Source organism: Colletes gigas, unplaced genomic scaffold (assembly GCF_013123115.1).
Source record: "Colletes gigas isolate AHSC1104 unplaced genomic scaffold, ASM1312311v1 Colletes_gigas_Sc00060, whole genome shotgun sequence".
NCBI lineage: Eukaryota > Metazoa > Arthropoda > Insecta > Hymenoptera > Colletidae > Colletes > Colletes gigas.
The window spans coordinates 85,795-113,527 of NW_025106689.1; the positions used below are offsets into that span (position 1 = coordinate 85,795).

Genomic DNA, 27,733 nt, shown 5'->3' on the forward strand with positions numbered 1-27,733 from the left:
GCAAATTATACCGACGTCTGTCCACCACGGCCGTCATCTTCGACGCTCGGGCGTTCGCGTGATCTCGTGATTACCACCGGGGCACCAGCCAGTCGTCTGCGTGCTATTCTTTCCCTTCGTTGGGCATGTTTTTCGACCGCGAAAAAAGCCTCGTCTCTCTGAAGCGTAATTACTCAACGCGGATCTACATGCATTAAAATGCACTCTTCTCGAGCGTCGTTTCGGACAGTTGTAATTAGACTATTATTTGGCGTATACGTTCCCTGACAAGACTGTAAAACATTATTTGTTTTTTTATAGAATTAGTGATATGGCCACTTCGCTTATGGGTTAAACGTTTATCGTTACGATAAACCGAATGTAAAAACAGGATTGGTGTTAATGATTCGAGTGGTCGTAGCTGGACTGCCTTCTTCGTTTTGCACGATCGAAAGCTCGTTTTAAAGGAGCAAGAAGAGACGATTTTTGGGTGGTAAAAAATTGGTGGGAGGAAAGTTCCTGGAACAGGACACGGCTGTTGACCAAGTGTCGACAGTGAGTGGCGGTTTATGACCTGCGGCGAGGTTCAGGGCACGTGCTTCGTTTTTGCGATGCTGGTTTGCAGACGATTGAAATGTACTGTCTTTTCTAAATGTATGTGCCATCGTGAACCGACGACTCCAATTCAAGGACATTAAGTTTTACTTCCTCCGGGTTGACTTCGGTCGTATCTCACGAACGGACATCTCACAGACTTCTCTGGCAGCTGCACAGCTTGAAGTTTTTTTTACCTATACACGATGACAGCTTCCCGTCGTATTCTACGAACGAAGACGTTGTTGTATCGTGTAACGTGGCAATTGAACGTAGGAAGGTGATCATTCTTCTCGTACGATTCTCATTGTAAGTGGTCAGACCACCTTGATGCGTTTCAAAAATACTTCCTTGGGTATTTATTTTTAAGGGGCAATATTTTACTAACAAAATTTTCTTAGAAACCATGGACAGGTATACAAGGTATTTACAAGTTTTTGTTTTCAATTTTTCTTTGAAATAAAATGCAACGATCGAGAGTATCCCATAGCGTGCACTGCTTGGTACGAACTTTTTGATAACTACCAGTTTGTTTGTGTTTGTACAACAACTTTGAGGTTCGGTTGAAAAGCAGCCTCTGTGCCTCGCCATTGTGCAAGTTGTTCTTTATATGACAATATATGTACACTGCATTTATGTTCAGAATGAAGACGTATAATAATAATAGTCTCTGGTCACGGAGGAATGTTTTTGTCGGAGCTGATTGAGGTAATCATTTCGAGGCTCGTTAGTCCTTCGGATTGAAGGTTAAAATTCATTCAGGTTTTGCAGAAAACGAGGTAAAGACTTGCAGCGGGCTACACAATAAGCAGAATTCTTTCCAGCGTTATTTTGTATCAGTAATTGAATACTCATTCAAAGACTGGTGCGTCTAGAAATACTTGTATACAAGTAATTGGTATAATCGTAGAATAATGCGGTGATATTATTCGTGGACAAATGTTTTAAAAGTTTCTTCTTTTTCTGGATTATGGAGACGTTATTAAAGAAATGAATAATCATAGAATAACGCGGTGACCTTATTTATGGACAAATGGTCAAAAATTAATAATGATAAATTTCTTCTTTTTCTGTCTAAGGAGACGTTACTAAAGAAATGAATTTTTCATGCTCAGGTGAGACCAAAAACACTCGTTTAACATAATTTTCCGTTAGCTAAAAGGTTATAATAACGCAAGAAATTTAGAAAAGTGATCGATTACTAGGATGAAGCCTATTACTCGTGCATTTGCCTTAATGCAGCCGACGTTGCGTATCACGTGGTCAACGATTTCACCTTTCCCCGAGGATAAACGCGCATGAAAATCGGTAATCGCTCATCATGGAAAGCGGTTAGTCGATCCGATGTCCTACTTCTCACCGTATCTCGACGAAATGTCTCGCGTGCATCGTTTGAATTACGGTTTCCAGTAAATAATACCGTTCAAATAGTGGCAATTGAAAGCTCGATCGCTAAACTTTGTCCGAATCGAGTGCACGAATCATGGTCGCGAAACGGCGCTGAATAAATAGAATTTTTAATTTATTTCTGCAGAAGTGTACGGTCTCAGAATGCATTGATCTTTTTCAGTAACGTAGTATATCGCTCAGGATACTCATTTCCGTAATTAAGGAACGAGGTGTAATAGTTCAGCCTGCCATTTACGTCACGAACTTCGCCCATGCGTTTGGCGCGTGTATCGGGGGGAAAAATGGGCATTTCCAAGTAAAGGGTTAACGCTCGTACGAGAAAAGGTCCACAAAACGATAACAGAAATGCTCAATCTCTACGATTCTCGTGCACCGCGCGTTTAACGAAGTCCAAACGCACTATCCGAGCGGCTCAAAGCACCCAGTGCCATTAACGAAACTCATTAATAGAGTTTATTACCCGCGCTACGACCGCTATTACTATTCAACGTCGCCATAAACGCGAGCTACAGCATCAAGCTTCACCGGCGCGTCTCTGTAGGCTCAATACGTCGATCTTGTCCAATCGGTCCGCCGTAGAGGTACTTTTCCCCTTGAACTTGACATAGCCTTGACTCGTCTGATATAGGAGAAAGAAAGTACTCGAAGGAATTGCGATTCGCCTTGGATCAGACGTTTAGGTCTACCTTTGTGAAGCTGGCGACCGACGGGAAACGTTTTAATGGGGAAAATAACCAACGAAGGGGATGATTCCATTACCAGGGTTAGAACTAGTTAGTTGGAGCAAGAGAAAAAGATATAAATGTTAGAACGTAGGTGATTTAATAATTCTTCTTCGCGAATGGAGCTGGTACAGCTAATTTGTTGGTATATTTAAAATTTCAGAAATTCACTGACCTGATGTTCGTTTTCTACTAAATTTTATCCTCGTCAATTTTAGAACGTCGAATGGCACGAACTCGTGGGACGACCTAATAGCATTCCTCTTCGTTTAACGTTAACCGCCGCACGCTAACGAGTTTTGCAGCTCGCGGAACAGTAACGAGGGGAATATTAGCGGCGAATATTATCCGGTGGACGCGTCGAGGGTGAGATGAACCGCAGCACAGGCAACCAAGAGAGTCAGAATTTCCTCTAGCTCGAGCGATTAACGTTCGCGCGAGGGACTTCCTTATGCCAGGACCGGCGGTGCTCTCGGGACTCTCGGCTCGCACTTAACTCGAGTTAAGCCTTAGTTAGGTCAGGCTAGTGGGTATTCTTCGGAGCACATCAGTCCGTAGCGAAACGTGCACGCTATCCTTCACCGCGGTGGAATGTTTCGCTCCGCTTTCCTCTCCGTCTTTCGATCGATGCCTCGAGCCACGAGAAGAGTTCCTTTACGCCGGAAAACGTGGTTTCACGAGGGCGAAAGGGAACGACGCCGCTTTACACACGGTATATTTATACATCATGGTGCTCGTAAAGCGTTGCGAAGGGCGCTCTGCTTGGAAACGTTTTAACGCGAGTCGGTCGTTCAGCGGAGGAAGTACGATTCCGAATTAACACTTAAGGGATTACGACAGGGCTGATGGCCTGAAAAATAACACGGCTTTCAGGCACTTTGGTCGAACACCATTACACGTAATACGAGCAAATATTTATCTGTTACACAAGTACATACATGGGTTCGTCTGAAAGTACAATTCTTTTTATTTAAGAATGTCCTTATTCATCTATATTGTACTTTTCGATGAATATATAGGTGGTTGGTCGAGTGCTTGTGAGAAAGTACAGGTTGAGCATAGCCCTCTGCTGGCGAGTATGTAAAGTATCGCCACATCTTCGACGGTCTGGGTGTATCTAACGAATACGTTGCTTGTAATTTTATTGTGGGTGTTATTTTTTAACAAATAACAATTCATGGAACACATCACCACGGCTATTAAAGAAAATACAATTTACTCAATTAACTGTGAAATTTATGTGATTACAAGTTTATAGAGATGTGCTCCATAAATATTATCTTTAGTGAGAATTGGTTTAGACGAGACCTCTTTGATTTGAAAGGGACCGATAGTTGTACAATCACGGACAATTTGAGTTTTCTGAAAAATTCGAAGGAACTTCTAGCCTAAGTAGAAGGAAGATGAGAGAAAAAAGGGAGATAGTACGGAGCAGAGCCAACTGGTCGGTTTCAGTTTATATGGCAAGCGCTAACGTGACTTCAGGGACTCTCGACTGGGACGTGCGCGTACCGATCACGAAAAAGCGCGTGCATACACGTGTTACGTCCCTAATACGGGGTTACACGTGTTGCACGAGTTACACCTTCGAGCGTAGTCGTTGCACGTAACTCCGACACCGACAGCGAAACGGCCTACGTCTTAATTTCATACTCGATAAAGCTAATAATTCTACGCCCTGACGCTGATCGCGTATCGCGTTCGCGAGCGTCGATTAACACATAACGCTCACGCGTGTTTTCCCACCACTCGGATTGTTTATATGCCGCGCGAGCATCTAATTCCTATTACGTCTTATATAGTCCATCGTATCATGCAACGATCGACGAGAAATTCGATTACAGGCACGAGCAATTTAGGAAGAATTCCTGTAATCCTAGACGTTAGACTAACTTAAACCTGCATGATTGCTGTATTCCATGTACCTGCAATTAAAACGAACGTGTAATCTTATCGAAGCTCACGAGATTAACGTTTGCTATTATTCTTGTTTCATAATTTCGAGGCGTGGAAATTTTGCCCGCTTTGGTCAAACCACTTTTAAATTATACTGAACGATTTCACAAGTCAGAACCAATGCAAACATCTTGAAATTACTTTGCATTTCGATTAACTTGAGATTTTTAATGTAGTAAATATAAATACTATTTAAAGTAAAATTAAAAAACATGATCAATGCAATATTGAGCAATCTAAATAAATCTTGCTTGTTGCGTCGCTATCGGATCATCAAAGACACAACTGGAGGATAATTGGGCAAAAAGAAAATCCCATTCCTTTGTGTTTCACCCAGAACATCTATAGCAATGTATGCGAGCGTAAACGAGTCGTCGCATAAGAAGACACACGCCCACGCATTCCGTCGAAAGATCGCACGCGAAAGTCTGGGAGGCACGACGAATCCTGGCGGATGCTATTCAGCGTTCATAATGTGGGAAATTATGATTTTTAAAAGGGGCTACGCGGCGGAGTAGTCGCCGTGCAACAATGCGTTTCCATTTCGCGCGTTTCTCCATTTGGCCAAGGAATTTCCGCGATGGCATCGTTTTACGATCGAAATAACTCGCATGCACTGGCAGATGATGCATATCAAGCGGAGAAGCGAGGCTAGTTCAAACGGCGCGGTAACAATGCGTTTCTCTCTCGACGTCTCGGGAATCTGATTAAGGAAATTTACGTTGATCGTCGTCATTTCGCGGGGAACTCGTGTGTCGCGACGTCGAAGGAGTTTTATCGTTCGTTTGTTCCACTTTGCGGGCGCAGAGAAACCCCTTGCGCCCTATTTGGCTCGCTAACTAATTCTTACTACCGAATACGAAAACTCGACAATTTCCCTTCATTTCTGTGGCTCTCGAACCGGGGTACATCAAAAGATACTGCTCGTTTCGAAACTCACTTTATCAGATATTTTGTGAGTAAACAGAAACTCGCTGGTCAAATTTAATTTGAATATTGTAAATTTTATTTACAGTATCTAATTTCAGAGCCGAATTTGTAATTTAGAAGCATGTGTCATTTTTTCTGAGGATTATGTATTTCTAATTTAGGGTAAAGAATCAAAAGAATCGAATAAAATTTGAATGATTGAAAATGGATTCGCTACTGGCCCACGACATGGCAGCAAAGTGCAAATTGTTTCCCAGAGTAAAACGAGTTTGACATGTTTGCTCTGCCACTTCCATTACGTCCACATTCCGTGCAGCAGATTTCAGATTGCACATAATTCGCGTAAACGCGATAGGGCTCGATCCTCCACAGAAAATCTCACCGATTGCTCCACCTAATGTAATCGTTCCTACGTGTCCCGTGCATTTTCGATCGCGGAATATCTAATCACCGGTATCAAACTCTTGCAACATTGTACGTGTCCGTGGTGAATGGCGGCATTTGCACAGACCCGTCATTAAATGACTCGCCTCTGACGCGTACGATGGCAAGAACTTCCCGTATAATACTGTTAGATCGTACCGCTTTCAGCGTCACGAGCGAAAAGAATTCCTAATTATCGAATTTCCTGTATATCCCCCGTGAGTGTGCAATTAAGGATACTGGTAATACACGTTGCTTCGATGTATCGTTTTCGAAAAAGCACGATCATGTACGGGAGTTTCGAGAATAGCTTCATGAATTTATGCAAAACACTGTTCGTTATATGCGAGGAATATGCTTATCGTCGAGCGATAATAGAGTCATAAACGAGACCGCGAGGCTCCTTACGAGACTATGCGTGTTGCGTAACGCAAAGAAAGTGTGTGAAAATTCTTATGACCGAGATATGGATCTGTTATGCACGGCTGTGTGAATATTCAATTAGGCAAATTAACCCTTTGATCATCGCAGCGAACGAAACGGTTCACCGAGGAACGCGAGAACACTTTACGAAGATGAACAAACTTCAAAGTCGTAAAGATTTTCTCGAAAACGAAACCATGGATAACAAAATGTCATTCCAAATTTTTTTTACTATTTCGCGTAGAGCAACTCCTTTCTCGGTTGTGCTACGAATTCCAGCCCACCATGAATAGAACTTCAAAGCAAAAAGTTAATCCAGAATTCCAGCGTCCCGGCGTCCTTACGTCAAGTCTCCGATCGCGCTGACTTTCAATGCAGCACTTTACATTCCTCCGTACTCCGTTTCGATTTCAACTCATGACCACGAGCAGCCCTCCGGTGGCCGTCGTGGCGCAAAAAACCGCAACAATTTCGCAGAACGTCGCAACGCGAGGAACTCTACTGCAAAAGAAACGACAACGTCCTCGACCCGATTAAGCCCCGTCGCTCGATAATCAACGCCCGGTTGTCACAAATACCACGAAGATCGCGACGCCTTCGTACTTCCTCCCCGAACGATTAACAATTATAATTATCCGCGCAAGATTATACGAGAGTCGCTGGAAGCATTCCACGATTCCACGACTTCGCATACCCTCGGTGAGGCGTTCGCGCCAGCGGTTGCAACCAATTTGCGTACTTCTATAAATGCTGGTACCGGTGCCACGTACCGGGCGTTCGGGTAGCCAGTAAATGTTCCTAGGCGTCCAGTACCGGGTGTATTCCATACTATACATAATGCATGAGCCGGTACACGGTGTGCCTCTTCCTCGTTCCCCTGGATCTCTCGCGATCCCCCACCTTCTTTCGTCGCGAGAACAGCCGATTCGCTAATTAAGAAGCCGCTGAATTTATCTGAAGACGATTACGTCCCATAACGTCGCGAGACGCGGCCGCGGGGTATCGAATCGTTTCCCGTGCACGCCGTTTGTCGCTGATAGCAGTACCCATTGTGCTTGTTTCGCCTCGTTTAGCCGCGAAAATGGCGGAAACTGCTCGTAAAAGGGCCAGAGTGTATCTAGCACATAATTTACGCACCGACGCATTATGATGTTTGAGGTAATAACGCGGTGATATGATAATAATTTCTTTCGAGCCTCGTTTAATGCGAGTGTAAACAATTTGGAGTACGTCGAAGTGATTAAAACAGGCCTGAATATTTCGTTCAATTGTACTTATAGAAAGAAAAGTGTCAAGTGAAAGTTGTTTGATTTCGAGGGGTGCATAGGGGGATGACAATATTTTTTATAAAAACAGTAGATTCTGATGAGAATCTTTGCTCTAGTACATCCTTAGATCCTATCTCTGTCTAACATTCGCAAGATTGCTACTACTCGCATTGCCAAGGAACCTAATGTCGTTACAATTCTCGAAGGCAAACGCAATTATCGTGCACCGCTGTTAAATCAGCGACTACGCGGAGCTCGGGGTCTGGGTTAGGTCTTCATTATCCCGCGCATAACGTCTACCTGCTACGTCCGAGTCCGTATCCTTCCGTCGCGCGAGCGTCTACCGAGTTAATTAAGAAGTCGTTGCGATGATTTAACGAGGAATCTCGTAATAATGTCGGCGCCCCAGCGTGATAGACAACGCCTACGAGCCCGAAGGCGCGAAAGTCGCCTTAACGTGCTCCGGGGTGTCGCGACGATGCCTGACAATGATTAAGTACTGATAATGACGCGACCGCGCGATGCAAGTCGACTCCGATTCGCAAGCAGTACGGTTCTATCACGCGTCGAGGAAGATAAATTTCCCGCGATAGCTAATGGCATTTCTTGCCCGTGAATTCATCTTACGAAGGCGTTACCCTCTCGCGATGATCCGGACGCGTTATAAGCCATCAGCATCGCGAAAAGAAAGCCCCGTGCATAAATATGCATGCATCCGCCCGGTGGCTTCTTGTTACTCTGACCCCCCACACCACCTCCGGATTTCTGTTAATTCGCGAACCACGTTAAAAAACGCGAGTCTTCCGTCGACAGAAACACTGTACCCCTGTTATCGATATATCACCGGTTATGCGGCGACACGCTAATAAATTAGGCGGCCGCAGTGTTGTCGAAATGGAGTACAAACCTGCCGTGCGATCTCGCATTAAGAACGCGTGTACTAGTGATTTACCGTGCCTGGTAATCGTAGCTTCGCGAGGTAGCGGTTTCTTAATTAACCCTTTCGCTCGTGATATTTCATTCTTTGAGATAAGAATTTTATTTCACGCGCGTACACGCACGCTGAATTATTTCAAATTATTTTTCACGCTCGGACTCGAGTTCCTTCGTTGGTTAGGCAGCTGAGAGTTTTATAGCGTTTATTATCTTGGAAATATTAATATATGTATCTCAAAGTCTGTGTGTATAGGAGTCTCCTTTGTGGCAACTTTTGAAATAGATTAATCTTTCTGTAAAAATAACAAACACTGGTGTGATGGGGGAATTTCTTAGAAGTGAAGATAGGAACAGTTATTTGCTACGTATGGTACGGAAGGAACGCCACATATTTGCATAAGTTTAACTCACTTCGAACAAAGAACCTGTCTTTTACCTTCGCAAGCTGCATATTTGCATCAATGGGAATTGTTCTCTTGATCTATAGAGAGGAAATAGCTGATGCAAATTAGTCTTTTTTTGGCACAAGCCTGTAAGGTCAATGGTCGACAACTACCGGTCTCCTAGATACCTCTAGCGTTCTCATGCATTCTTTGAAAGTATTCTAAAGTAACGATGATTGAATAATATTGTTATATTTTTATTTTCTTTATTTCACTTATAAGAAACTAATCACGTTTCATAGTTAGAAATCTCGTAGAACCTCTGAGCACACGCGTCTGTCAATGTCTCGAATAGAGCTATAACAAAATCCCCAGCTTCAAACCTAGTTCCAAAGACACAAGAATACTAACAGAAATCTCATAGAACCTCCAAAGTACACGCGTGTCTGTCACCAAAATGGCGTCCGTCGACGTCTCGGATGGCTCAATTGCACGAAGTAAGTATCAAACAAGGACCAAGCGATCCTTAATTGAATCTCGGTCTACGAGCATCCTTCTACCCACGAATCTGACCTCTGCATTCCACCGAACCGATCCGAAAGACACCGACGACCACCAAATATTCGAGAATCGCTGCGTAGTGCAGCGGCGAACAGTCGTGTCCGTGTTATCGATTCGTCAGCTCACAAAGGGCCACCGCGATATGTAAATAGATTCGCGGTTTCCCGGCGGAACACGGCCCCTGGCGAGGGTGCATCGGTACACGTCGGGATACTTCCTTCTGGTCGGCCGTCGGTTCATCGAGGTCGCGGGGGCCACGCTATCGCGCGAATCCGTGCACCGCGGTCCAAGAATTTCCAGAGAAGCTTCGTATGCATATGCATGCTGCCGCTGCGTATACGGCGACGCCGGTAAACGTCGGATAGGAAATAACTGCCAATTAGCGTGAGCCCCCGATGGAGGAAACCCGAGTGCAGGCCGCCCCCGCATCCTCGGTGACTCACTTTTCATTCTGCACACACTACGGCTCATAAGTGTTCGTCCACCCTGTATTTTCAGAATGTGTCAAAGTAACAGCACTTACGAAAGATAGTATCGTATTCCGTTAAATATGCACGTGGTCGTGGACAGCCTACGCAAACATATCAAATTTGTATATTTTAATCACGAACTTTACGATTCGATATTTTATGAGAAATCAATAGAGACGAACACGTTGTAGTACTTATCGATACGTTAATACTGTCTTAATTTAAGACTGATGAACGTTATTAGTGTGATTTAAGTATGCAATGAATGAGATTTTTTGTTAGACAAGATGAGACCTCTGAAAAGGTTATTTTACTATGATTAATTGCGCGCATGAAAACGTATTTTATGAGGGAAACGATACGTCGGGGGTAATATTTATAGCTCCGTACAGTAGTCGGGATTTTTAAGAAAACATTGTCGTTGTTGCAACTATTTCTATTCAAACGTCCTCGGGTTTATGGGGTACACTCTCTCCAATGTTTCAGCTTCCGAAGACGTCGATAATATACTTTGCGACAAACGTGGATCTTTATAGTGCACTATATCAAAAGGAACGCAAACAGATTCGCTTTTACGACGAGCAGAACTGTTCATAAATATGAAACGGGACGTTCGCTGACCGCGCTAGAAACAGCGGGAGTTGACGCGCAACGGGCACCTACGGGGGTTATTCCGGACGCTTAGAACCAGAATAGCGTTCATAAATAATTTATCCGTTTAGAAAGAATAACTGTATGCACTGTGGTCTTGTTTCCACGTTTACCAGTTGCTCGTTCCACGTCCGGATTACCGCAAGAACTGGATCTCCGAATGATTCCGGAGGGACGCGTGCGAGATGGAGGATCGACTTTCACTGGAACGCGAAATCGTCGATGGAAATCGCGATTTCTATGATCGCGCGATCGAAACGCAGAAACCATCAGGAAAAGATATTCTTTTTTCCAGTTCACAAATCCAGCTCGTATCCTATTTTAAATATCGTCTCTCACACTTCGGTAACTCCAAGGAGAATGAAATGTTCACCTTACGAATCACTCGCCGCGAAGTATCTTATTCCAAATACTTAACGTCGTCACCAATGTTTACCTCAGCCTTCAACAGAATTAGCTTGCCACATAATTGTAACGTTCCGTTTATTTGTACTGTCCGCCTCCCACAATTCGAGGTCTGGATGTTGTTCGAAAATTGCTCGTCCGTGTCGCGACCTCCCCTCGAGAGTCGACGCAGCTGTTCGAAGTGGAAAAAAGCGTCCATGGAAAGCTCGCAGCTTCGTAATTCTCCGGTGTTCCGAGGACACGCGCGGCTGCTTCGCGGGGAACGGCACCAGATGCGTAGAAAATTCGTGCGATCGAGGGTGATACTGTAACGAACCATGCGATCCACGGACCGAGCCGTTCGTGATCCACGGTGATAAAGTTCACCGCGGCATATGGCGTTGCGTGATCAACGCGTATTTTTCTCGCATTGATACATTATGTGCCTCTCCCCGTCCGGTTCCCGTTTACTGTTTATTTTTAATCATTAAGCAGCGTGTAATTCGTGTCGCGGTTAATCGATAGCTCGCCCGAGTTCCTCGCGCGTTAATTAAATTCGGTTGGCGTAATTGACCTTGCGAACAAAAATAAAGAACAATTTACCCGTCCCCGTGGCTGGCGTATGCTCCGGTTGAACCGGGGTCAACGCAATATCGTTCGTGCCGGAACGAACTCGAGTAATTACCCACCTACCATCTACACGTAAATCTATAAAGGTAGAATATTTTTAATTTTCTTTTTTCCACAAATTATCGATATTCTCGTCTGTCTATGGTCTTTGTAATTGTCAATAAGATTAAATTTTGTGTATTTTGTAAACATTTCTTGGAATTACTGAAGTGTGGGAGACGATATTTTTATATCGTTTGATTAAATTGTAAAGAAAAAGGCGGAGATACATATTAAAGAATGGATAGATAAAGATGGTTATAAATATTTTGAGATTAAAAAGAGTCGACTACTTCGTAGTTGATATCTTCAAGCAGTAAATTTCTCGTTACGTTTTGACCATTCGTGGGGGGTGGTAAACACAATTATACTTTCTATCTATAAGTGGATCCAAACGTATAAAGTTTATGAATTTTAGTTGTTATTTTTTTAATTTGAGGTTAATTTAATTATTTTATTTGAGGTTTATTTCTGCTATAGTTATGTATAATGATTATACAATACTTAAATTATGGTTGGCACTAAGTTATGTTACATTAAATTTTAAGATTACTAATTTCAAAGAAGGTGAGAATATTTGGACAGGCTGGTACGTTTGGTTCTGCGATTAGTAAATCTATACTTAAGGGAAGATATAGGTTGATTTTTTGGAGTTGTCTTACTAATTTCAATCAATGTGGGTTGCATCTTAAACTATGTTTCCGCATTTACACTTTGGATCATTAGTGATACCTATTTATACTGACTAGTATTTCACATGGTTCACTAGTTCATAACCTAGACTCTAATGGCACTCGACTATTTTTGATTATTCATGTGGTGAATTAATACACCTCCATCAGTGCTTTTTCATTAGCGTACGAATTTCCATTATCGAGCATATGTTTACAATATAAGGGACGGTAGTGCAATATGGAGGGAAAGAGTAGCGAACGCCAGCGAGGGATTACAATTTACGGTCCCTCGCGGGAAAAGTTTGCCGACCCCCGCCGCGGCGTATCGATAATGGCTGGTCCACGTGTTCCTTCCCACCGTCGAGGCCCGCACCTCGATGCAACTCGATACGCGATAGTCCATTTTAGCGCGACGAGCCATAGGCGGTCGGAGTGTGCGTGCATACACGCAAGATAACGACGTTCCCGGAGGCAGATCGCGACTGAGATTTATCTGGCGCGAAGACCGGTGACGGCGTTCCCTCGCGCCATCCTGGATCCTCCCCTTCGGCGATCGCGACGCGCCCCGCTGAATTTCGAATGCGTAGAGACACGTCCACCGGGAGAAAAGAAAGAACAAAGAGCGTGGCGTCGGCGGTGGAAAGGATAGAGGAGGATCGGAGCCGATTCGGATCAGAATTCAGAGCGCATTTGTGTCGCCGCCGCAGCCGCTGCACGAGATTTACGAATTCGCGTTAGATCTCCGCCACCCTTCGGTCCCTTCGTTCCCTGCAGGACCGCCGTGCATACGCTGGCCAGGGTAAGATAATCGCTCCGGACCCGTTACAACGGCGTCGTTTTCGTGAACAAAAATTCCGGGAGATTATACGGCGCGTGAGCGGAATACGCGCGGAAGAAGGCAACGACGATCGCAGGTTCGGCGCGTGGCTTTGATACGTTTGGAGCGAACTAACATGGCATACGTAAACGATCGGGGGTTTCGTTTACTTAAGGGGCCTTTTACCTTTAAAAACGCTCAAAAGATCGGTTACGGGTTTTTTTCTGCGTTTTCTGTTAGCATAAAGCAGGGCTGCTCGAACGGGCGAAATATCGACGTGTTTTATAGAGCTCCCGTTTTCTTCTAATTATTTGTGAATTAGTAGCTTTTTAACCGATAAATGCATTGATCGATATCAATATTATGTCCCTTTAAGATGCTAATAAATGCTAATAAATACTCCAGCTACACTACAACTAACAAATATTCTGTATCTGTTTACTTTCTTAACATTAGAACTACAATTATGGTTTATTTATTTGTACCAAAGAAACTGAAACAATAGATACTTGAAGAAATGTATAATTTATTTATTTATTTATTTGTTTGCGGGTTTTTTGACCTTTCGATATAAAACAGTTACAGTCGAGTCAATTATTTACAAGTTTTATTAGAAATTATGAATGGATAATATTTACTGCTTTGGTAGTTCTAGTGTTAATGCATCTTTCGAGAAATTTCGAGGTCGGGTAGATAATATTTTGTAATTTACGATGAACTAATAATTTTTATAAACCAATGGATTTTTGCCAGTAAATAAAGAAATATCTAAACTAAAAGGTCGAAAAATGCTCGTATATAGCCTCGAGGATACGTCCTGGAAATATTACGGTCTGTCACGCACCGTTTCTCAGATCGTTTTAAGTCACGAAACACTTTTCGTTTAATAACATATTTCTGGATTGATTAGCTTTCGAAATAAAAACATAATTCGAGGGTGGGAAAACTTACTGTACAGACGAAATAATAAAAATTGTGTACTTCGTGATGCAAACACGAATTGCTTTATTAACCCTCTATAACCCAAATTATGTTTGGCCTCTAAAAAATAATTATAGTTTATTCAGTATGGCAAAGTATGACTAAGAAAATTACACAATAAATTACATAGATAAATACTAACAACGAGATATAAATTGGAAGGTATGTTTCAGTAAACACAACTTTTCAACTGCACTCACCCTCGTGTGAGGTATTATAAAATAGTTTTTTTATATTAATTGTTTGTAGGTTATACTATTCCATTGATACTTTAATTGGTACATATTGATAATAGAATTAAATCAGATTTAAACAGTGTAAATAATAGATATGTGACTCTAAAGTCACACTGGGTTATAGAGGGTTGAGGTGTTTATTATTGTATTAATTTTATATTACGTTTTGAGTTTATCGAAATTTTATTAATTTGTTCCTAAGTTAAACAAACAGTCTTTGCTTTTAGATATTAAAGTTTTGAAAAGACGCTTAAGTACGACATGGTTACCGCGTCTGCCCACCATTTGCCATTTCTACTTATGTCGGAGATTTTAAACATTGATCACGATTTGATATCGTCTACTTTCCCATTGACATTATGATATTACTGTCTTTTAATTAATTAGAACCAGTTGAAAGAACAGCGTACCAACATCGAAATTTTCAACTGTTCAACGTAAGTAGAAATGACCAGTAATGGGCAGACAGCTAGGCAAATCGTATTCATTCAACGTCAGTTATCTCGAAAACAAAAGCTTGCATGGAAAAACTTTACTAGACTCTTTTTCTCATGCAAAATGACCTGTTAAATATTTATCATCTTATTTATAGATTCAATAATTTAACACTTTACGGACACTCGTTGCACACTAAAATGCAATTTTCCTTTTAATGAGGTATATATTCATATCATTACATCAATTAAATTCACCATAAATCGTAAACAAATAATATTTATGAGTTCTGCAACTGTATGTTTACAATCTGAATGCCTCAAATTGACGCGTTTCGTAAACCTAGCGTTAATGTACTATCATCGGTAAGAGGAATGTGAACAATGTCGAGTAACACGGTAGAACCTCGATTATCCACGGGAATGTGGACGAGTGTAAACTATCTTGCATAATGCAGAGGTGTTGGATTACTTCTTTTCTATTAAAAGTATACTTTTCTCGCGTCGTGTTTAATCTGTCACCCGTTTCGAGCACAGAGAGACCCGTTCTTCTTGCAGATTCGTTCTAAAAAGCTAATAAACCACCGGCGCGAAGACTATCGGCCATAAAGGACGCTATCCGGGGGTCTCTCTGTACCGAAAATTCCCAGATAATCGCGTCGCCGAATACGCCGGGCGAAACAACGCGCCGTCGCCGCGTAGAATTAACGCCGGTCCGGCCGATAAATTTCCGTTCGTACGCGAAATAATTCTCGTGCCGTGAAATACGAGCCACGATATTCGTAATTTCACGACGGCAATTTACTGATAGCTGTATCCTCTGAAAGCTACTCGTAGACAGGCAAAATATTGCGCACGCCTCTGCATCTGCCCACCGTGATATAAATGCTCTCGCCGCAGATAGGTGTACGCTTGATCGCGGCGAGCATAAGCAGGTAGGTCGACCCGGTGAAAATTGCATCGGAACGATCGCCGAGGGTAGTCATCAGCGTCCCTGTGCTTTCTCGCGCGATAGTCGCCGTGGAAAACTACGAAATCTCGTCGTGCCACGACGATGTCGCTCGCTCGAGTCCCCATCGCGATTGTACGTCCGAAGCTAATGTCTCAATTCGCGGAAACGTTACACGGGCATTACGGGCAGAAACGAGTAACTCGCTCGTTTCTGCGTTCCCTCGTCCTTTGAACGCTGGCGCCGTCGTGTCATTATCCGTGCCATTTGTAAGTTTGTCTTTTAAACGCGGGTGCTTTTTCCAACGACAGGCCATCATCATCTGTTAGCGGAATGATGGAGCTCTGTGGGGAATACGTATGCACTAACTGGTACTTTTGTCTGTAGTTGAATATATAATAGTACGCGCGAAAGTTTACTCTTGATGAAAGTTAATATTAAGTCCTTTCTAAGTACTTAAACGCATAAAATGGAGGATTTGCTTGGGTCGTAAAGCAAGATATTTGTATGAATAAATACACTAAAATGTAGAAAACAGAGCTGGTTTTGGGAACCAGAAGAATCATCCATTTCGTGTGGTTGTTGCTGTCGAAGAAGTTGAGCAGAAACTTGTGAATCTAAGAGTATAGTTGTCGTATTATGACCACGTGAGATCAGCAAAATGAAAAATGTGAAATGAGAAGTGAAAAAATGAATTAGAAAAATGTGGAAGACGCCGTCGTTCGTGAAAAAGTCTAACGGTTGAAAGGTTATGTCGGGTAAGAGGGTTCGCCAAGAGTATCGAAGATTTCCACGTGTGGTTTTAACGCGATGATTAATGTCTCTGAAATTGCGTCATTACAGCAGAGGCCAACAATGTCATCGGAGTTTACCGAGTTCGAAACGTTCAACACGTTCGACTGCAATTTCCATCGAGCGAGCCGTAGTCGCCGTGCTTGCAATTTCACGGCGTGTTAGAGGCGATCGTGGCCCAGGGGCATGGAGTTCCCCCGTGTGTAGATCGTCGGCGCGGAACCCATGTACAAGAAAATTTCAAGCGGGAAGCGGTTTTAAAATCGCGATGCCAGACGAGAAACGGCTATTAAACGATGGTGGTTTCCGCTAATCGAGTTGTTTCTCTTGTAACGTGGGAGGTTGGGTATATGTACATTGCGCGATTTATCAAGTTGAGTTCTCAAACAGGTTGTAACAATATTGGTATAACGCGAATCGCGAAGACCGTGAGTAAGATCGATGAGTAAGTTGTTTAAACAATGAACCTGGTCGGGCGGGGCGCGTAATTGTAGCGTGACTAATTAAATTATTTATTACGTTCACCAAGTCTTATGAAACATACAAAAGTCAAATTTGTATACTGTTGTTTATTTCAATCGTGCTTGATACAATATTGTTTGTTTGATCAAAGTATAAACTTCATATTCATTTATAGTTCAACCTTACAATGTGGATTAAAAAATATTTTAAAAATAATATAGACCAGATGTAGCGAAGACAAAATGTTATTTGATATGATACATTCTAGGTAACTGTGTAAACTAACTTGTAGCCTTGTTGGGATTTTCTATTGATTCTTTTCGATTGATGTTCGATAAAATATAAAATTGGGAACATCTAATTGTTCGATCTACTGAAAAAGGAATGTGCAATCACTATACGTTATATGTATTTGCCTTTAGATGCTTTTGGATGCAAGAGATTGGCTTCACAACTTACATTAGAAGAGATTAAGATTACGAGGCATTGAGTGTACTCAAGCTAGTATTACCGAAGGTAGTCAATCACTTCATTACATTACACGTGCACTGCATCTAGAACACCTAGTGGGTCTCGTGGAGAGCCTGTGTTAGGATTATTAGCGCCACTTTAACTCGTATTACAAATTAAAAATAAACAAAACCTGTGTTTTTCAGTTAAAATTAACACGTATCGAAGAAAATACAAATAACATTTCGTTACATAATAATATTATTGCACAAAACACTGATGAGTCAAACGTCTCTCGGCATGCATATTCTCACGCGTTCGCTGAACTAATTTCATTGATGGCTTCTTCGATATCTGGTTTCAACTTCTTTCTTGCAATTTCTGCCACATATCTTCCTTACTCGTAAGTATAAGAGCTTAATCGGATTGAGTTCTGGACACTGAGGCGATCACATCTTCTTAAAGACGCCCAGCTTATCCTTGTTCATTCCAATAATTTTCACACAATTTTCAGCTCTTAAGACCAAAGTTTGGTTAAACACTCCCTAGAAACAAAACAAAATCTTGTGTTTTCTTTATTGATCTAGCAAATTTGTCTTCTTATCTTTTTGAAACGTCATTGACGATTCAATATTGTATCACCATCGTTTGCCATCGCGTATAGTTGTAACGACACTCCCCACACTCGCCAGTAGAGGGCTACGCTCTCTCACAAGTACTCGATTGACTATATGTTTAACACTTTGACTGCCACATTAGCCAAATATGATGGGTGACAAGACTTTTCACTGTGAAACTAAAACAAAATTAATTCCCAAGTTGAAACGTTAAAGGAAATTTTGAATAAGATTCATAAACCTTTAAATCTTTAAATTGACTAAGTACTAAGTCAAATTTTAAATTACGTAGTTTAAAATTATCTACTATCAAAATCTTGGTCTTGGCAGTCAACGTGTTAAGTTTAGGGCCTGCTAAGGTTGCCTTTCCCCGAATGAGTCCCATTAACCAGGCCCCAAAGTGCAATTCTGATCTCACACACGAAGTTTACATGCCATTAAAGGGATAGAAAACATCGAGACTGAAAAGATCACTAGATCCAAGACTAAATATTCCCAGAACAAGAACAGAGGAACAAAAATGGCGTTTGCGCGTGCGATCAGTCTTCGAAGTCCCCAAGGAAAGATCGCGCCAGAGCCCCGTCGGAGTCGGCGTTTTGTTTCACGGGGGGTAACGATTCCACGAGATCTCATTTACAGTACAAATTAGTCGTAGGTCGGTCCTTGGTCCTTAATGGTCGTCCGGCACGCAAAGAGGGTTAGGTTTAATGAAGACCGCGCTTTATCCGTGACGAAGCTCGTCCGCGCGACGAAGCCCGTGGCTCTTAGCGATCCGCTCGCGTCGGCCAAGCGCGTACACGTTCGGCTGTATCGTCGCCGTCCTCTGAATGCGAGTTAAACGAAGATTTATGCCGCAACGCGTAAATATAAACAACAATATGCAATCCCCGCCTCATTGTCCCGAGCGAACAAGGCGCGAGAGTCGACCAATGCCAACTAATAAGCGCACCGTGCGCGAACGCGTCCGCTGTTCGCACACGCTCGAACACAGCCGCGAAGCACTCCTATTGCCGCGCACTTTCTCAGGACTAATTGACCGACTGGTGGGACGTCGGAGTCCTTTTGTCCTGAGAAGCATTTCCCTCGGATGTTGGCCGACGCTAATGCGTGTCTCGATGGAAGAAACGGACGAGTCACAAATTTGCGTGATTTGCGTCGACGGGGCGCGTATGATTCCAGGCACTTGGATTTCTTCATCAAAGGTTTTAGACGCTTTGATGCCATTGCATCATCAGGGACGAAAAGGGTTCCATCGAGTCACCGAATTACATATATAGAATTTTGTATATTGAGAGATTTGTGATCTTGTTAAAAGATAGCATCGTGTAGTGAATACTCAATAGTTTTTTGTGTATTTTGTTCCAACAGGTCCATATACAATTGAATACAAAAAAAAATATGGATTCCTAGATTTACCTATATGCAGACCACAGGTTAAGAAATAGTGTTTTAGAGCAGCTAACGTTATTCATTTCTAATTATTGCAATTTTATAATCTACAATAATTTGAAAATTTCATAATCATCCTCCAAAAGGATCTAACCTGATTTTACTAAAGATCAACATTCAAATAAAATACTTTCCAGCCCAATCGAACCAGAATAACTACCAAAAAACCATGGAATATTTTTTACGAGTTACACGAACAATTCCAAGTACTTATTCACCCCGTTTCAAAAAGAGTTGGTACGCCATCGAATCCGGCAAACCGATCCCGAGGAATTCGCAATAGACGAGTGAAGAGAAGCTCCATCCAAGATTAGTTCCTGTTTAGCAAACGTCTTCTGCGACTGGTTACAAATTATAATCCCGCACGAAGTACAAGCAATTCAGCTACTTGATAATAAATCCTACATGCGATCCAATCAGATGGTCTGGCTCATTAGGATCACGTCGATCACAATCAACCCCTTTACCGTTAACGCACCGCGCGCGCGTTCCGTTTCGCGGAACTTTCTTTACGACTCCGAGAGATCCCATCCTCATCCGCCGCGAAAGACCGCAAGGATGATCATCAGAATCGTTCGAGCCCGAGCGCGTCTGTCTTTCCTCTCAAATTTTCTGCGAGCGCGTAATGCGCGCGCCTATTAAATGAACCGGTTTTAATGAATTTGCTCCTCCGTCGCGCGGCGCGCACGATGCTCCAAGAGCGTACGCGAGCGCGTTGCCCGGCGAGGAGAAGAGAGGAGCCTCTCTCGGAAGACTAATCGACCAGGGCGTAACGAGCCACCGACCGATGCCGTACCCTTCTTCCCCAGAAGAGTTTCGTCTCCGCGAGCGGACGCGTTTTTTGCGTCCAAGGTTCGGAAATTTGTCTGTACGTTCCCTTAATACGCCGGCTGTCACGCGCGTCGACGCTCATCCATCCAGAGTACTTCTGGCAGGTTCCTCCACGCGGGGTCCCTCTTCTTTTACGACTTTCATTTGCCGGTTCCCACGTGCGATTTCTCCGCGCAATTCATCGTGCAATCTTTATCTCGCGGCCCTTTACGTCTCCTTTCGGGATCTGTTTTGCCTCCGGTTCTGCGCGATACGAAGCAGAGGATAACAGGATGATAGGAAGTTGCAAGAATGTGAGATACAGTTTCTATTTTTTAATCCAGAGACTCTCAGAATAGTCAAAATTTTTATAATTTTAAACAGCAAAACTGCTGTCTCGTATTACCACCACATTTTCTAGAGGTCCGATTTTTTATCAATTTAAAAGAAAAACGAAACCTATGAATTTTTCCCTTTTTTTAAATTAATGCAAAATTGGACTTCTAGAAAATAGAGAGGTTATATGAGATACCATTAATTTTCTGCAGTGTTGCATATGGCTTAAAATGTTAGTGTTTCATATTTCTACCCTATCTCATAATCCTACCTTCTCCTCTACTTTACTATTATAGATAACAGAGATTAAAGGCTACCATCCACAGCATGCATTCTCCCAGTCTTTTAATTGTTCAATCGAGCAATTAAAATAGCTCTGATTGGTGTTCAACGATCCACGACACGTGCTAGGCGATTGGTGACCAATGGTCCATGACGCGAGATATCTTAACCTCTTCGGTCGTATAATGCTACTTGACGACCAAGAGTAGGGTAAATAGAAGTAATGGCAGTCGCCAATATAACCAGATCTTGGACCTTCTAAATTTACTACCATTGGATACTCGTATAACTATTGCAAACATAACTTTCCTTTACAATTTAATCAAAGGACATACAAAATTCCAGTCTCTTTTACAGTTTTACACCGATTTATACTTCTAAATATGTAAATCTACATATCGATTTATTTCATAAAGTTTCCAATTTTCACCATTGATGGGTTAGGTCTGGGTTACGTTGATGGGTTACAGTAGCCATTTTTATTAATTTTATTTTTGTCTTTCTGACTTTTATCTTTCCAACCACTAAACCGTGTCAAGATTTTACCCTACCAGGCATCGTTTTACAATAACATTGATCATTATAAGTATAAAAATTGATCAAATAAAAATAAACATAAAATCGTATTGCAGTTCAGATTTTAATTAGTCCCCGGTTAAGCTCGGTCAAAGTTCCGTTCAGGAAATCGGTTTTAACTTATCCAACAGGACGGTCGAACATTCGTAATCCCGACAAACCCAACTTCTCAATTAGACCAAGACTGGGAATCAGGTCTGTTTGCCCGGTCGAAGTTCTATTCATTCTTCTCGAATCACATTCCGGCCAGGAAATCGGATTTAAACCCTCGGGAACGCAAAGATCAAACATTAGTTTAAGACCGTGCCTCGGCCAGTCCGCGTCCTTTCGTTCGAGGGTTTTGTTCGTCGCCTTTGATCCGCGCTTTGTCCGATAAATCGGATTTTACTCTTTCGGGTACGATCGACGAACGTTCGTTGAATAGAATGCACGTCATGTGACAATTTTCACTACCTGTGCCTGGCAACTCGGAACTATCGGGATACTCGTACACGTTCGTGCAGGCTGTTTTATTTGCAACGCGATGCATTTATGTGAAACGCTGAGAAAGATGTCTATCGGCGTCGTGAATAGAATAACCAAGTTTCAGAATATATGCATTCGACCATCGACCGATACTTTTACTCGAAAGGGTAAAGTATCATTTATATCGAGTATCGGGTACCGGTATAGGCATAATAGGTAGAGTATCAATCGTTCGTGTACGGTTATCGATTAGAGTTGACAGCTGCCAACGGAATCAACATATTCAATCACCTACGCGTACGTCACCCTTTCAGCAACCAGTTCCCCGCCGAAATTCTTACGTAACGTCAGAAGTCTTATGTAAACGACTGTTTTAAACGGAATTCTTGACGCGTTAGGCGGTACACCTGTAAGTAACACAAAAGGTCGTGGATCCGCGATCGAACGATCGCCTTTCAGCGGATCGCGAGTCCTCTATCTGCACGCTTTCTAACGATGTTTGTTTTCGAATAATTGCACACCTCGTTTCGATCCACAGTCTGACGCCTTACTTATGCGCATGCAAAGCGTTCCTCTTGTAATTACGAACTATGACGTTGCGCTGTTCGACGATCGTACATCATTTTCGTAGAACCTGTGATTACGGCGCGCTTACGTTTAGACGATCGCCTCGGCGATTCGTGATGTGCTAAACAATCGGCCAATGCTCGCTTAATCGCGGCCCACAATAATAACATCGATCATTCATAAGCGATAATACCTTTCGGAAGTAAGGATTTCGCGATTTTTTAATGGTTTTGGTAGAAGTCTTTCGTGCGTGTATTACTGGGCGGGTAAATTTACATTTTTCGATTCTGACGTCCTAGGATGACCCACGTAGATTTACGTTTTTGCTTAAATTTTTATTACGTTGCGTTATAAATAAATAAAAATGATTAACGCAGCGTAATAAAAATAAAAAACGTAAATCTACGTGCCCTGTTCTAGAAAGTCAAAATGGAGCAACGTAAATTTACGTGACACGTCCGTTAAGTGTTAAGGTAGTAAAAATATTGTAAAAGTCTTTTGATGAGTCTAATATCCACGAACGAGCAGTTCACAAACGATTCAAACGTTTCCCAGACCGGTTGCGAGTCAGTTAAAGATGATGTGCAAGTTAGAAGATCAAACACATTAACGATCAATGAAAAAGTGGAGTTAAGAAAAAACCAATGTTAATTGTCGAATCACAATCAAGGAAGTAGCTGACAAAGTTGGTATCCAATCCGAAAAAATTTTCAGTGATATGCACACGAAACAAGTGACAGCGGAATTTGTTCTGAAACTGTCGAATTGCACCGCGATAAAACATCAACTTACGCTTCGATGCTTGTTTGAAGACTTGTATTAAAAAATGACAACGTATTAATATCACGATCACCGTAGTCACCGGTTGTGGCCTCTTGCGAAAGTTATACCACAAAGTGTACTTAAAAGAAACGTTGGCGCCAGTGCATTATACCTGCTGGAGATTAATTCGAACATAAATTTTTAAGCAAGCAAAAACTGCACGAAAATTTCGATCGCATCTCGTTTCAGGGATTATGATGATTAATTCAAGTTTCTATTTATTCATTGACACTTTGACTACTACGTCACCCACATATGGATGACAGGATTTCCCACTATGGGGCTGGAAAAATTCATTCCCAAGTTAACATGTGGAGAGAAATAAATTTGGGTAGGAGTTGAGAATTTTAGATTAGAAAAACAAGTACTGAAACAAATTTTAGATTACGTAGTTAAGAATGGCCTAAAATCAACATTGTACAGTTTTCATCCGGCAGTGAACGCGTTAATGGTCGTCGCGAGCGTGTTTTATTCGTACGCAGAAGTTCCTATCGACCAGCGCGATTTTCGTAGCGCAGGACCGTGGACCGCAGAGAAGCTATGATATACTCACTATGTCCTCCATGCTGCGATTTCCGGCGTGCATTAATCCGTGATTCGTAGAGCTTCCCACGAGCGTCGTGCGAATCGTAGCATATATGCACACGCGCGTTACTATTTCCCGGGTTCACTCGATCGCTTTTTCACCGTCGTTCTACAACCACAGGTTTCTAGGTTCATCCGACGACGACCTCGCTGTCATTCCCGCGATCATCGTTCACCGAACTTCGATTCGAACCGAACATGCCACTCTTTTAACAAACCGATTCCTCTTCGTCGCTAAAAAAAAATATCGCTATCCTTCGTAACTTTCCTCGCCGCGACTCTTGTCACGTTTCCCCGTCGTTCACTGGGCCACACTGATACCGATCCACTTGGTACCGATCGCGACGAAATCGAAGACAAGTCGTCCATTTACACGGCACGGAGCTCGAGGCGCGGGGGTCGCGATCTCACCGCAAGATCGCCGCGAGGATCGTCGTCACCGGTACACGGTGACGACAACGACAGTCAGGGTGGTCCGCGGAGTGCGACATCCTCGTACCGGTCGTCGAAGTCTCCGCGTGCTCGTTGCTCGCTCGACTGCTCCTCGAGCGACCTTCCGCCGCGATCCGTGTCCACCGGTGCTCGAATCCACACCGTCGACGACCACGGATCCCTTCCGGACACTCAACACCGTCGAACAACCCGGGCGATCCCTCACCGAGAAACACCCGAACCGTTTCGATCTTCGGGTGTCGCGCTCGATGGTCCCCCCCCTCGATCGGCCGGTTCGATCGAACAGAGTTTCGTTTTTATCGCGTTCCTGGAGAACCGCGCGCCCGGTGGCGGAGCCAGAGGACCACACACGCTCGTCGGGGGGTTCGTAGAACACGACACGGCGATTACGACGAGTGCGACGCGACGCTGGCGCGAGCGGATGCAAAGGACGCGCCGAGAGCGAACCGTTCGCCGGCTCGGGCTGAATCTCACTGACTCGGTTGTTGCGGTGGCCGGCGGGTCTGGCCGCGACGTGTTGCGTCCGAAGGTGGAGGGAGCGAGATGCAACGCGAGTAGAGGGGGTTGGGGCCCTTCTTCCATCGCGAACCCCTCCACCAGAGGCCTACCGGGTGCCCAGGGCTTCGACCATTATCTCTGTTAGGCTGCGCTCGCCCCGTTCGCGCCGCGCGGATCTTCGAACCACGAGGGAAAGAGGGTTCTCCGAGGGCTTTATTATATTTACGAGGCGTTATCGAGCCAATCCAACAATATTGATTTCGCGCCGCGAAGAGATCGGCCATCTTAAAGAACGCCCAGTCGACGGATTCCCCCTCCTTTCGGGTCGCGGACGGTACACACGCTCGCCACGCTACCGGAGGGCTCGCGGCGCCCTTATTCTTTCCGCTCGCTATCTCGCGCCTCCGCCGAATACGGCGCGCGATCGAATCGCGCGGGCAACGTCTCCGACGCCGTGAATTATGCGACCAGCCGATCCGAAGCCTGGGACCTCCGGTCGCTTCTGTGCGAAGAGGTGCTTGGGGGAGCACCGTGTGAGGTAAACACGTCTTGTTCCGACGCTGAATCAGTCACTTCCCTTTAATTATTTATTTATTATCTGTAGGTATGACTAGATTCGAACGAAGAGTGTTTGGGGTAGAGCGATCGGTATCGAGTGGATGTTTATAGTAGTTTATAGAATGATTCAGTTTCAGTTTTCCTTTACTAGGGTGCGTAGGTGTTATACATATAACCCTGTGACACCAAAGTGTATATTTTCTTACATAGTTTTCGTTCTTTTACATTTTTTCTCGTTATCCTCTCGTCCATTCCTCTCTTTCGTACCCCTTTTACCTCCTCCATTTTACCTTACACTATGTGCATCTTATAACAAATGTAAACAGAGAAACACAACGTATCAATCTTAACAAATTGTGGTCGTGTATTTTGTGGCGATGCATTATGGCTGCAGCGGGTAATTTATTGACAAATTTAATTGTTACGAAAAAATCATTGAGTCCTACGTAATCTGTTTTTACACTTTTGTTTTAACATGATCCCACAGAAGAAAACCAAAGGATACGAAATCTGGGAACCTTCTGTCTTTCACTTCGCCAAATTTAGTAGTTATTTAACACACGCTACGCGTCACTATTACAATCTCTTACTTAATCGTATCCGCTCTCTTCCCACTACAATTTCCTTTAAGCATATGGCTAATACCTTCATCCTGAATCATCTTTCATTGTTTTAACCTATCTTTAGCTACATAATCTGTTCGTAAATCTTCAACTGGCGTCCCTGTACCCTTGTAGATTATTCATAATAACAGCGTAGCTACGCTTCGCCTATTGCACCATTCTGTATAATGATATATATTGACGTTATTATTCATATTATTATTAGCTACACTTCTCAAAGTAAAAGTTTCTGCTTTTTTTCGTAGCAACAGTTCTTAGAGTCATGTTCCTATACACTGTAGAACCAGTAATTCCAGTGGTTAAGCTTCTGTGCCAAAAGTTTAACCCTTAAGTGAATTATTGGAGCTACTACGACCCTCTGCAGGTTCACACTAACAATTATTTAATATTCATTATTTTTTAAATATTTTAAAGGAAAGTTAATTTCCATTTACTAATTTGATAAAAATCAACATTAAGTAAAATAATTCAGTTGAGATTGAGAGTCCAGTTAAGGGTTAAAATGACCTAGAGGTTTTCCCTATTGGGGGGAGGAAAAGGTTGAGTAACACTGATCCTAATAAATACAGAATGACGATCAGTTTTCCTAAGAGTATTAAAATTTCTATGTCATATGTACATATTTATTTATACTTTTCTTCCAATTGGCACAACGTGGGTCTACCCTATTGGTTGGAACTGCAGGGAACAACTAATTCCTTGAATCCTCTTCTCGATCCTCTTTCCAGAGGCCTGTGACCAGAGGGCGAGGACATGATGCGGGTTTTCGTCCATTTAGATTTCTCTTGATTCGTCGCCAACGCATAGGGGTGACCTCCGTCGACCATAATCTTTTTAGATAGGTCGAATTGGATAGCGGCGGTCGTCGTAAGAGAGGCGTTCACGATTCCATGGCGGCGGAAGTTGTGAAACTTGGTAATTTATTCGTCGTACGGGAGCTGTTCTTTTTTCCCTTCCACCCCCCCCCCCCTCCCATCTAGAATGACTTCTTTCTTATAGCGGGAATAAAAAACAAGTTTCTCGTATGAATTAGATATCCTTTTGAGTTATCGTACCGGTTCGTACCTGACTTGCTTTTCGGGGTCATTGTCTTTATAATCCCAGTTCTCGTTCCAGCCACCCCGGTCCGTATTATGGTCGTGATTTAGGTGAACTCTATTACAGCGCTCTCTAAGCATACATATTGTCATATTATAGGCGGGATCTGCTTTACAGCGGCACCGTCTTTCCAGTCACGATGAAAGGAAAAGTAATCCGTTTATATTTATATCTCTTTTAATTCTCGAGCCCTTTCCCTCTTTGCAGCCTTCGAACTTCCTCTTCCTGGATCGATAACAGTATTATTTATTTCCGGACGAGAGTTGCACGCGACAACGTATTGACAATGACGTTCTTCGATATTTCGATTCTGGTGTGTTGATAGACGACCAAGGATCCAGAAAAGACAAGTGTTTCTTTCGACTTTTAAGGTAATGAGTTGAGATTTTAATAAACAGGGATCATTTCTTAGCTTTTTTATTCTTCGCCTCGCAGACAGA

At 43.0% G+C, this 27,733-nt stretch overlaps 1 protein-coding gene across 1 annotated transcript in view; it reads right to left on the bottom strand.

Annotated features, from left to right (window-relative positions):
- The window catches only part of LOC122403558, a 95,909-nt gene extending 71,845 nt beyond the window's left edge, over nt 1-24,064 (bottom strand). The window contains exon 1 of the mRNA XM_043407149.1: nt 24,032-24,064. Within this exon, the coding sequence (XP_043263084.1) occupies nt 24,032-24,064 (33 nt within the window). The remainder of the gene's footprint in view (nt 1-24,031) is intronic.
- Nucleotides 24,065-27,733: the final 3,669 nt, after the last annotated feature.